The 11,806-nt window shown below is 40.1% G+C and overlaps 1 protein-coding gene across 1 annotated transcript; it reads left to right on the forward strand.

The window, feature by feature from the left end:
* The first annotated feature begins 216 nt into the window (after nt 1-216).
* On the forward strand, nt 217-990 carry LOC123771363 (general transcription factor IIF subunit 2-like). Its single transcript, XM_069312574.1, has one exon. It carries the CDS (start codon nt 217-219, stop codon nt 988-990), a length of 774 nt encoding a protein of 257 aa, XP_069168675.1.
* The last annotated feature ends 10,816 nt before the right edge of the window (nt 991-11,806 follow it).

Genomic DNA, 11,806 nt, shown 5'->3' on the forward strand with positions numbered 1-11,806 from the left:
TCACAAGCAGTACCACCACTGCAGTCACTCTCTCCATCACCTGTGTTCCCTTACCAACACCACTCCCAACCACCAATCACCAGGTGTATTCAACAACAACCACCACATCGACAAACTTCACCAGCCCTATTAGAGATATTTTCTGAAACACTAGCACGTGTCGGAAAGACGTTTTATAAAGAGGTCAAGTAACTATATATTCTCGTGTTTTCCATCATGAGCCAACAGTCTAAGATGGACTTGGATATTACGAATTGCAGCCGTGGGCTGTGGCTGGTCAAGGTACCTAAATATTTGGGGGACAAATGGGCAGACTGTGCTGGCCATGACGTTGGAAAGCTTAAGATTACCAAGGTGCCTGGTAAACCTCCGACAATAACCTTTAAATCTAGTGAACACACCTTGAAGGACGGGAAAATTCCTCGGGAGCACAAGGTAATTTCTCATAGTTTAAAAGAAATGACACTCGGAGTTCTTTCTGAACCAGATCTCGGCAGCAGCAGCTCGGATGCTGCAGTTTCCGAGACACAGCAATTGTCCTTTGAGGGACAAGTCATCCACAAACTAGAATGTCAGCCTGTAGTGGACGACTACTATATCAATCAGAAAAGGGAAGCTGTGAAGAAAGCTGCCCAGTCTCTTCATACGGTAAAGCTTATTGACAGACCCCTCAACGGCTATAAGCCTATTTCACACCATAAACATAATGTTTATTTAGAGCAGAAGAAGAAGGCAGAAGGCAAGACGATTCGTGATGATAAAGATAAGGTCATGGAGTTGTTGTTTGCTGCATTTGAAAAGCATCAGTATTACAATATTAAGGATCTCCACAAGATTACCCGACAACCAATCACATATCTAAAGGAGATCCTGAAAGACCTATGTAACTATAATGTTAAGAATCCTCACAAGAATATGTGGGAACTCAAGCCCGAGTACCGTCATTACAAGCTTGCCGAAAAGGCTGTGGAAAATTCAATGTATGATTAGGTTCATACTAAACTTTGTTTCACAGTACAAAGGTAAAGAAAACGTGAAAGATCCAGGCTCATACTCCAAGTCTGAGGTTATGATCTACCTTGCGGTGCTTGTGCTTCTATCCGCTATCCTTTACTGCAAGCCATGGCCGCTGCTCTGTCCCGTCTTCCAGACTGTGCAGTATCAGGACGAGTGGCAGAATGTCACAGAGATCGTGGTGTTTCCCATCAACCAGATCCTCCTCAACACCGTGTTCCAAGTCAGTGATGTTCCCGTGACCTCCGTCACAGTCCAGACGGTGACGGCACCAGCCCTGCAGCTGGTAATGATTGAGGTGAAGGTGGTGGAGGTGACTAAGCCCCTGATGGTAATGAACGTCGACACTGTCACCACCATAGAAGCAGCATCGCCTTTAACTTACTTTTATCACACCTTGAATATATCACAGATTCAATGTATCAATATCACGTGTTCATTGTATAGATATCATAAAAATAAATACTTATACAGAACTTCTTCTTGCTTAACCTATTTTAGATCAATGTTTTGACTAAGAATATAAGAAAAATGGAAAATCGCTGCTTACAGTGATCTGTTGACGAAATAAGGCAAATAGGACACTGGGATTTATTTATCAAAGCATTAGTAATAAAACACCTTGTGTTATTCTTCAGTTATATCCTGCTCTGGTTAGGCCCCATTTACATCATGCAGTTTAGTTTCGATTGCCGTGTTATATGTTGGGAATCCTGACACCCAAATTATTAACCCCTGTCACCACAACATAAATTGGCTGTGACGTAAACTTATTTTACTAACCATTAATTTCAAGTAGGTGAATGTCAGAAGTTTTCTAGAAATCCATAACCGCGCAATTGCGTCAGTTACCACGTGCGATGACTGCTTTTTTTAACAAATTATTTAACAGTTGTGATTATGAGTTTCAAACGGCGAGGGAAGGGGAATAAAAAGCAAAAATGGTTTCAAACCTCAATACAGGTAAGGAAATAAATAAAAATTATCAATAAATATAATGCATAGTGTAGCTATGCACCTCTAAATTAATTAAGTGCGTCATTTTGTGTTTAAATCCATGGAAAATAGTGGTTTTAAATCCGCGGAGTTGACGCGCACATTAATATCCAACCATAAGACTAAGCACTCACGTAAATTTATCCATTAATTGTGTGGATTATTTTCGTGTTAGGGTCAATAACATATTAATAAATACTCATCAAATACCAGAATTGAAGAGATTACCCCATACTAATTATATATACATCACTCAAAATAAGAGTCTTTTATATAAAACCAAACAAAATACATAGCACTATTCCATTACTCCTCATTATTATGGTATATAAATTTATTGCCAAACCTTAACTGTAGTTAGGCAGGAGCCCAACTAAATGTTGCTCAATCTAGCCTAATCTATTGATTTGTGCTAAGCCACTAAGGATAGGAACATAAGAACATAAGAACAAAGGCAACTGCAGAAGGCCTGTTGGCCCATACGAGGCAGCTCCTATTTATAACCACCCAATTCCACTCATATACATGTCCAACCCACGCTTGAAACAATCGAGGGACCCCACCTCCACAATGTTACGCGGCAATTGGTTTCACAAATCAACAACCCTGTTACTGAACCAGTATTTACCCAAGTCTTTCCTAAATCTAAACTTATCCAATTTATAACTATTGTTTCGTGTTCTGTCTTGTGTTGATACTTTTAATACCCTATTAATATCCCCTTTGTTTTGTCCATTCACCCACTTGTAAACCTCTATCATGTCACACCTAACTCTTCGCCTTTCCAGTGATGCAAGTTAAGCTTTGTTAATCTTTCTTCATATGAAAGATTTCTAATTTGGGGAATTAACTTAGTCATTCTATGCTGGACACGTTCAAATGAATTTATATCCATTCTATAGTATGGCGACCAAAACTCAACTGTATAATCTAAATGGGGCCTAACCAGAGCAAGATATAGCTGAGGAACCACACCAGGTGTCTTGTTAATTACGCTTCGATTAATAAACCCTAGTGTCCTATTTGCCTTATTACGAACATTCAGGCATTGTTATAAATTCTTACTAATCATAACTCCCAGATCCCTTTCGCAATCCGACTTCGCAATCTCAACACTTACCTTTATTCTTATGTTCTTAGACATATATGAATGAGATTAGGTGGTTATAAATAGCAGCTTTCTTGTGTGGGGCCAGTAGGACATCTGCAGTTACGTTTATTCTTATTTTCCTACGTTTAGATTTAGGAAATACCTGGGAAAATAGTGGTTCGGTAACATGGTTGTTGATTTGTGGAACCAATTATCGCATATCTTGAAAGAAGTAGGATCCCTTGATTGTTTCAAGTATGCGTTGGACTTATATATTAATGGGATTGGGAAGATATAAATAGGTGCTGCCTCGTATGGGCCAATAGGCTTTCTGCAGTTACCTTCATTCTTGTTCCTAATTCCCTATTAATATCCCGTTTGATGTGTCCATCCATCCACTTGCACACCTCTACTAAGTCACTCCGAATTCTTGGCCGTTCTAGAGAAGGCAAATTTGTACTACTTAGTTAATCTTTCTTCATATGACAAGTTTCTAATTTGCAGGATTAACTTTGTTATCCTACGCTGGGCGTGTTCTAGTGAATTTATATCAGAAAACGTATATTTTAACTTGTTAAAAATATTTTGATTCATATTCATAAACAGTCTACTCATGCACATGTATAAACATACATACCTCGTATTGACAGTTTAACTTTATTCTAATGTTCTTAGCAATTTGAATATTTATCGGCATCGAGAAATGACCAAATAAACAAGTTCCATCATCCAGCAACATCAGTCACCTGAGATAGCTGCTACATAACCCCCCGGTGGCCACAACGGGTTAGCTCATTACTCATTTAGCTCACAGACTACAAGGTTGGTCACAAGCAGTACCACCACTGCAGTCACTCTCTCCATCACCTGTGTTCCCTTACCAACACCACTCCCAACCACCAATCACCAGGTGTATTCAACAACAACCACCACATCGACAAACTTCACCAGCCCTATTAGAGATATTTTCTGAAACACTAGCACGTGTCGGAAAGACGTTTTATAAAGAGGTCAAGTAACTATATATTCTCGTGTTTTCCATCATGAGCCAACAGTCTAAGATGGACTTGGATACTACGAATTGCAGCCGTGGGCTGTGGCTGGTCAAGGTACCTAAATATTTGGGGGACAAATGGGCAGACTGTGCTGGCCATGACGTTGGAAAGCTTAAGATTACCAAGGTGCCTGGTAAACCTCCGACAATAACCTTTAAATCTAGTGAACACACCTTGAAGGACGGGAAAATTCCTCGGGAGCACAAGGTAATTTCTCATAGTTTAAAAGAAATGACACTCGGAGTTCTTTCTGAACCAGATCTCGGCAGCAGCAGCTCGGATGCTGCAGTTTCCGAGACACAGCAATTGTCCTTTGAGGGACAATTGTCATCCACATCCACAAACATCACACATCCACAAAGTCATCCACAAACTAGAATGTCAGCCTGTAGTGGACGACTACTATATCAATCAGAAAAGGGAAGCTGTGAAGAAAGCTGCCCAGTCTCTTCATACGGTAAAGCTTATTGACAGACCCCTCAACGGCTATAAGCCTATTTCACACCATAAACATAATGTTTATTTAGAGCAGAAGAAGAAGGCAGAAGGCAAGACGATTCGTGATGATAAAGATAAGGTCATGGAGTTGTTGTTTGCTGCATTTGAAAAGCATCAGTATTACAATATTAAGGATCTCAACAAGATTACCCGACAACCAATCACATATCTAAAGGAGATCCTGAAAGACCTATGTAACTATAATGTTAAGAATCCTCACAAGAATATGTGGGAACTCAAGCCCGAGTACCGTCATTACAAGCTTGCCGAAAAGGCTGTGGGAAATTCAATGTATGATTAGGTTCATACTAAACTTTGTTTCACAGTACAAAGGTAAAGAAAACGTGAAAGATCCAGGCTCATACTCCAAGTCTGAGGTTATGATCTACCTTGCGGTGCTTGTGCCTCTATCCGCTATCCTTTACTGCAAGCCACGGCCGCTGCTCTGTCCCGTCTTCCAGACTGTGCAGTATCAGGACGAGTGGCAGAATGTCACAGAGATCGTGGTGTTTCCCATCAACCAGATCCTCCTCAACACCGTGTTCCAAGTCAGTGATGTTCCCGTGACCTCCGTCACAGTCCAGACGGTGACGGCACCAGCCCTGCAGCTGGTAATGATTGAGGTGAAGGTGGTGGAGGTGACTAAGCCCCTGATGGTAATGAACGTCGACACTGTCACCACCATAGAAGCAGCATCGCCTTTAACTTACTTTTATCACACCTTGAATATATCACAGATTCAATGTATCAATATCACGTGTTCATTGTTCATCGTGGGAGGAAATGATGTTGGTCGAGTCAGGAGTGAGGAACTGATTCAGAGGTATAAAACAGCCATAGAGTTAGTTAGGAGCAAGGGAGGAATCCCGATCATATGTGGCATTCTTCCAAGAAAGGGAGTGGGAAATGAATGGATATCGAGGGCACTTGGTGTCAATTGCCGGCTGGAAAGATATTGCAAATCAAATGCAATATCTTTCATAGACAACTGGGAACACTTCTATGGAAGAAATGAAATGTATGCTCGTGATGGGGTGCATCTATCGAGAGCTGGGGTTGTTGCTGTTGCGAACTCGCTAGAAGAAGTGGTTAGAGGTGTTTGTTTGGGTTTAAACTGTTAGTAGATAGAGGTATGGGAATTGATTTGGAGGAAGGAGGTAATAAAAGTATGTGTTTGTGGGAGAAAGGAATTGGCAAAACGATCAGGGTAAGAGAAGGTCCGCAAAATAACAATTCACTTAGGGTATATTACACTAACAGTAGAAGTCTAAGAAATAAAATTAACGAATTAAATGCTCTTGTCTGCACAGAAAAAATAGATATTATTGCACTTACCGAAACGTGGATGAATGTAGAAAATAGAGAACTATTAGCTGAATATCAAATATATGGATTTAAACTATTTCACACAGATAGATATATTAGACGAGGAGGTGGAGTAGCCATATATGTTAGGGACAATTTGAAATGTAGTCTCAAAGAGGGAATCAAAACAGAGCCACACACAGAAACTATTTGGATTGAATTAAACGAAAAAGCTAATAATATTATAATAGGAGTAATATATAGGCCACCAAATTTAGACAGAATGGAAGCAAAGCATCTATGGGATGAAATATCTAGAGCATCTAGATCTAACAGTATTTATGTCATGGGTGACTTTAATTTTAGCGGAATAAACTGGTTGAACAAAACAGGGAATAGTGAAGCAGAAGATTTTCTAGAATTAATTGACGATTGCTTTCTTACGCAACACATTAAGGAACCAACACGGGAAAATAATATTTTAGATTTAGTGTTAACTAACAGGGAAACGCAAATTAATGACATCGAAATAGGGAGTGAGCTAGGGAGCAGTGATCACAAAGAAATCAGATTTAGCATAGAATGGAATAGACCAGTAGGAGAAAATTCTGTTAAAGTGCCAGATTTTCGAAAAGCTGATTTTAATAGCCTAAGAAATTTTTTGGGTCAAATTGATTGGAAAGGCTTGGGTATGGGGTGTGGGCCGGTCTTGGAGCGAGACATGAACCCAGCGATAGGTGACTTAAATGGGGATTTCGATGTGGATTCAATATATAACTTATTTAAGAATATTCTAAACAAAGCACAGGAACGTAGTATACCATACAAATTGAATAGATCGTATACTAATGACCCAAAGTGGATAACAAAGAATTTGAAGAACCTTATAGGTAAAAAGAGAGCTTGGTACAAAAGGATTAAAAATGGGGAGGTCACTTTAGAACAGGAATTCGTACAACTGGTTAGAAATGTTAAAAAAGGAAAGCAAAAAGAAACTATGAAGTTCGCATAGCAGGGCAAGCAAAGACAAATCCTAAAGGGTTTTTTCAGTTATATCGTACTAAGACTAGGGAAAGGATAGGTCCATTAAAAACTGAGACAGGTCAAATAACAGATAGTGATGAAGAGATGAGTAGTATTTTTAATAAATATTTTGTATCTGTATTTACTAAAGAGGAACTTAACAATATGCCTTCAGCCGAACAAGTCTATGTGGGTGGGGACGAGGACAGGTTGACGAGTTTAGCAGTTACCAGGGAGGATGTTCTTAAACAAATAGTAAAACTCAAACCAAACAAATCCCCAGGGCCGGATGAAGTGTTTGCTAGGGTGCTTAAAGAATGCAAAGAGGAGCTTTGTGACCCACTGTCAACCATATTTAATAAATCAATAGAGTCAGGCAGAGTGCCAGAGTTTTGGAAAGTTGCTAATGTGATACCAGTTTTTAAGAAAGGAGATAGATCACTTGCGTCTAACTATCAACCAATTAGCCTAACGTCTATTGTGGGAAAGTTACTCGAATCTATAATAGCAAATAAAATTCGTCTTCATCTTGAAAAACATAAATTAATAATTGAGTCGCAACATGGTTTTATAAATGGCCGTTCATGTTTAACAAATTTGTTATCTTTTTATTCTAGCATTGTTGAGGCAGTTGATAGTGGTAAGGATTGCGATGTTGTATACCTTGACTTTAGCAAAGCTTTTGATACAGTGCCACATGAAAGACTGATTAAAAAAATAGAGTCTCATGGTATTGGGGGTGCTATATTAAGCTGGATTAGGGCATGGCTATACCAAAGGAAACAGAGAGTTAGTATAAATGGAATCAAGTCAGAGTGGGAAAATGTTGTAAGTGGAGTGCCTCAAGGCTCTGTCCTGGGACCTCTGTTGTTCATAATATATATAAATGATTTAGATTCAGGTTTGAGTAGCAACATTTGCAAATTTGCCGATGATACGAAAATTGGTAGGGAAATTAATTCGGAGGAGGACTCACTATCACTTCAAGTTGATCTAGATAGGGTTTTGAAATGGTCAAAGGATTGGCAGATGCAGTTTAATGCTGATAAATGTAAAGTTCTGAGGTTAGGTAATGATGATAGAGTTACAAGATACGAGCTAGATGGTGTTGTGATTGCGAAGTCGGATTGCGAAAGGGATCTGGGAGTTATGATTAGTAAGAATTTAAAACAAAAGGATCAATGCATAAATGTTCGTAATAAGGCAAATCGGACACTTGGATTTATTAATCGCAGCGTTAGTAACAAGACACCTGGTGTGGTTCTCAAGCTATATCTTGCTCTAGTTAGGCCCCATTTAGATTATGCAGTTCAGTTTTGGTCGCCATATTATAGAATGGATATAAATTCACTTGAACGTGTCCAGCGTAGGATGACTAAGTTAATTCCCCAAATTAGAAATCTTTCATATGAAGAAAGATTAACAAAGCTTAAGTTGCATTCACTGGAAAGGCGAAGAGTTAGGGGTGACATGATAGAGGTTTACAAGTGGATGAATGGACATAACCGGGGGGATATTAATAGGGGTATTAAAAGTATCAACACAGGACAGAACACGAAACAATGGATATAAATTGGATAAGTTTAGATTTAGGAAAGACTTGGGTAAATACTGGTTCAGTAACAGGGTTGTTGATTTGTGGAACCAATTGCCGCGTAACATTGTGGAGGTGGGGTCCCTCGATTGTTTCAAGCACGGGTTGGACAAGTATATGAGTGGGATTGGGTGGTTATAGAATAGGAGCTGCCTCGTATGGGCCAATAGGCCTTCTGCAGTTACCTTTGTTCTTATGTTCTTATGTTACGACCTCGCAGCGCTACGGAGCATCTACAGTAATATCTAAATGGCCAGCTGCTTTGGGCTGGACCCCTCACCCAATTTTGCAGGGTGACTGGTCTGGGGTATAGAACAGACATAGGTTCGCGGAGGGATGGGAGGTCCTACTGGGCCTATTAAGGAGGGAGGGGGGGGGGGAGGGGGTTGACGTCAATAGTGACCAATACCTACATAATCGAGGAAACTTTTAAACTTAGTATTTTGTTTAGCTATCTCGCTATATACCACCCATTTTCTCTAAGACCCATTAGGCTTATTATTTCCAACGTGATTAAATGTTAGTCTTATGAGGTTTATTGATGAAGACGGTGTATAGTGAGGAGAGTTACAGTGATGAAGAGAAAATGGTGATGAGTAGCGGCGAAAGAATGGAAAGATGGTGAAGGGTAGGGGTTAAGGGTAGGGGGTAGGGGTTAAGGGTAGGGGGTAGGGGGTAGGGGGTAGGGGTAGGAGGGTAGGGGTTAAGGGTAGGGGGGTAGGGGTTAAGGGTAGGGGGTAGGGGTTAAGGGTAGGGGGGTAGGGGTTAAGGGTAGGGGGTAGGGGTTAAGGGTAGGGGGGTAGGGGTTAAGGGTAGGGGGTAGGGGTTAAGGGTAGGAGGGTAGGGGTTAAGGGTAGGGGGTAGGGGTTAAGGGTAGGGGGTAGGGGTTAAGGGTAGGAGGGTAGGGGTTAAGGGTAGGGTTCTTATGAGGACTCACTATCACTTCAAGTTGATCTAGATAGGGTTTTGAAATGGTCAAAGGATTGGCAGATGCAGTTTAATGCTGATAAATGTAAAGTTCTGAGGTTAGGTAATGATGATAGAGTTACAAGATACGAGCTAGATGGTGTTGTGATTGCGAAGTCGGATTGCGAAAGGGATCTGGGAGTTATGATTAGTAAGAATTTAAAACAAAAGGATCAATGCATAAATGTTCGTAATAAGGCAAATCGGACACTTGGATTTATTAATCGCAGCGTTAGTAACAAGACACCTGGTGTGGTTCTCAAGCTATATCTTGCTCTAGTTAGGCCCCATTTAGATTATGCAGTTCAATTTTGGTCGCCATATTATAGAATGGATATAAATTCACTTGAACGTGTCCAGCGTAGGATGACTAAGTTAATTCCCCAAATTAGAAATCTTTCATATGAAGAAAGATTAACAAAGCTTAAGTTGCATTCACTGGACAGGCGAAGAGTTAGGGGTGACATGATAGAGGTTTACAAGTGGATGAATGGACATAACCGGGGGGATATTAATAGGGTATTAAAAGTATCAACACAGGACAGAACACGAAACAATGGATATAAATTGGATAAGTTTAGATTTAGGAAAGACTTGGGTAAATACTGGTTCAGTAACAGGGTTGTTGATTTGTGGAACCAATTGCCGCGTAACATTGTGGAGGTGGGGTCCCTCGATTGTTTCAAGCACGGGTTGGACAAGTATATGAGTGGGATTGGGTGGTTATAGAATAGGAGCTGCCTCGTATGGGCCAATAGGCCTTCTGCAGTTACCTTTGTTCTTATGTTCATAAACATAATGTTTATTTAGAGCAGAAGAAGAAGGCAGAAGGCAAGACGATTCGTGATGATAAAGATAAGGTCATGGAGTTGTTGTTTGCTGCATTTGAAAAGCATCAGTATTACAATATTAAGGATCTCCACAAGATTACCCGACAACCAATCACATATCTAAAGGAGATCCTGAAAGACCTATGTAACTATAATGTTAAGAATCCTCACAAGAATATGTGGGAACTCAAGCCCGAGTACCGTCATTACAAGCTTGCCGAAAAGGCTGTGGAAAATTCAATGTATGATTAGGTTCATACTAAACTTTGTTTCACAGTACAAAGGTAAAGAAAACGTGAAAGATCCAGGCTCATACTCCAAGTCTGAGGTTATGATCTACCTTGCGGTGCTTGTGCCTCTATCCGCTATCCTTTACTGCAAGCCACGGCCGCTGCTCTGTCCCGTCTTCCAGACTGTGCAGTATCCCGACGAGTGGCAGAATGTCACAGAGATCGTGGTGTTTCCCATCAACCAGATCCTCCTCAACACCGTGTTCCAAGTCAGTGATGTTCCCGTGACCTCCGTCACAGTCCAGACGGTGACGGCACCAGCCCTGCAGCTGGTAATGATTGAGGTGAAGGTGGTGGAGGTGACTAAGCCCCTGATGGTAATGAACGTCGACACTGTCACCACCATAGAAGCAGCATCGCCTTTAACTTACTTTTATCACAGATTCAATGTATCAATATCACGTGTTCATTGTATAGATATCATAAAAATAAATACTTATACAGAACTTCTTCTTGCTTAACCTATTTTAGATCAATGTTTTGACTAAGAATATAAGAAAAATGGAAAATCGCTGCTTACAGTGATCTGTTGACGAAATAAGGCAAATAGGACACTGGGATTTATTTATCAAAGCATTAGTAATAAAACACCTTGTGTTATTCTTCAGTTATATCCTGCTCTGGTTAGGCCCCATTTACATCATGCAGTTTAGTTTCGATTGCCGTGTTATATGTTGGGAATCCTGACACCCAAATTATTAACCCCTGTCACCACAACATAAATTGGCTGTGACCAGAAACTTATTTTACTAACCATTAATTTCAAGTAGGTGAATGTCAGAAGTTTTCTAGAAATCCATAACCGCGCAATTGCGTCAGTTACCACGTGCGATGACTGCTTTTTTTAACAAATTATTAAACAGTTGTGATTATGAGTTTCAAACAGCGAGGGAAGGGGAATAAAAAGCAAAAATGGTTTCAAACCTCAATACAGGTAAGGAAATAAATAAAAATTATCAATAAATATAATGCATAGTGTAGCTATGCACCTCTAAATTAATTAAGTGCGTCATTTTGTGTTTAAATCCATGGAAAATAGTGGTTTTAAATCCGCGGAGTTGACGCGCACATTAATATCCAACCATAAGACTAAGCACTCACGTAAATTTATCCATTAATTGTGTGGATTATTTTCGTGTTAGGGT

Source organism: Procambarus clarkii, chromosome 72 (genome assembly GCF_040958095.1).
Source record: "Procambarus clarkii isolate CNS0578487 chromosome 72, FALCON_Pclarkii_2.0, whole genome shotgun sequence".
In the NCBI taxonomy this organism is placed as follows: domain Eukaryota; kingdom Metazoa; phylum Arthropoda; class Malacostraca; order Decapoda; family Cambaridae; genus Procambarus; species Procambarus clarkii.

Excerpts from the sequence above, each read along its gene's own strand:
- LOC123771363 (XM_069312574.1), top strand. The coding sequence starts at position 217 with ATGAGCCAACAGTCTAAGATGGACTTGGATATTACGAATTGCAGCCGT.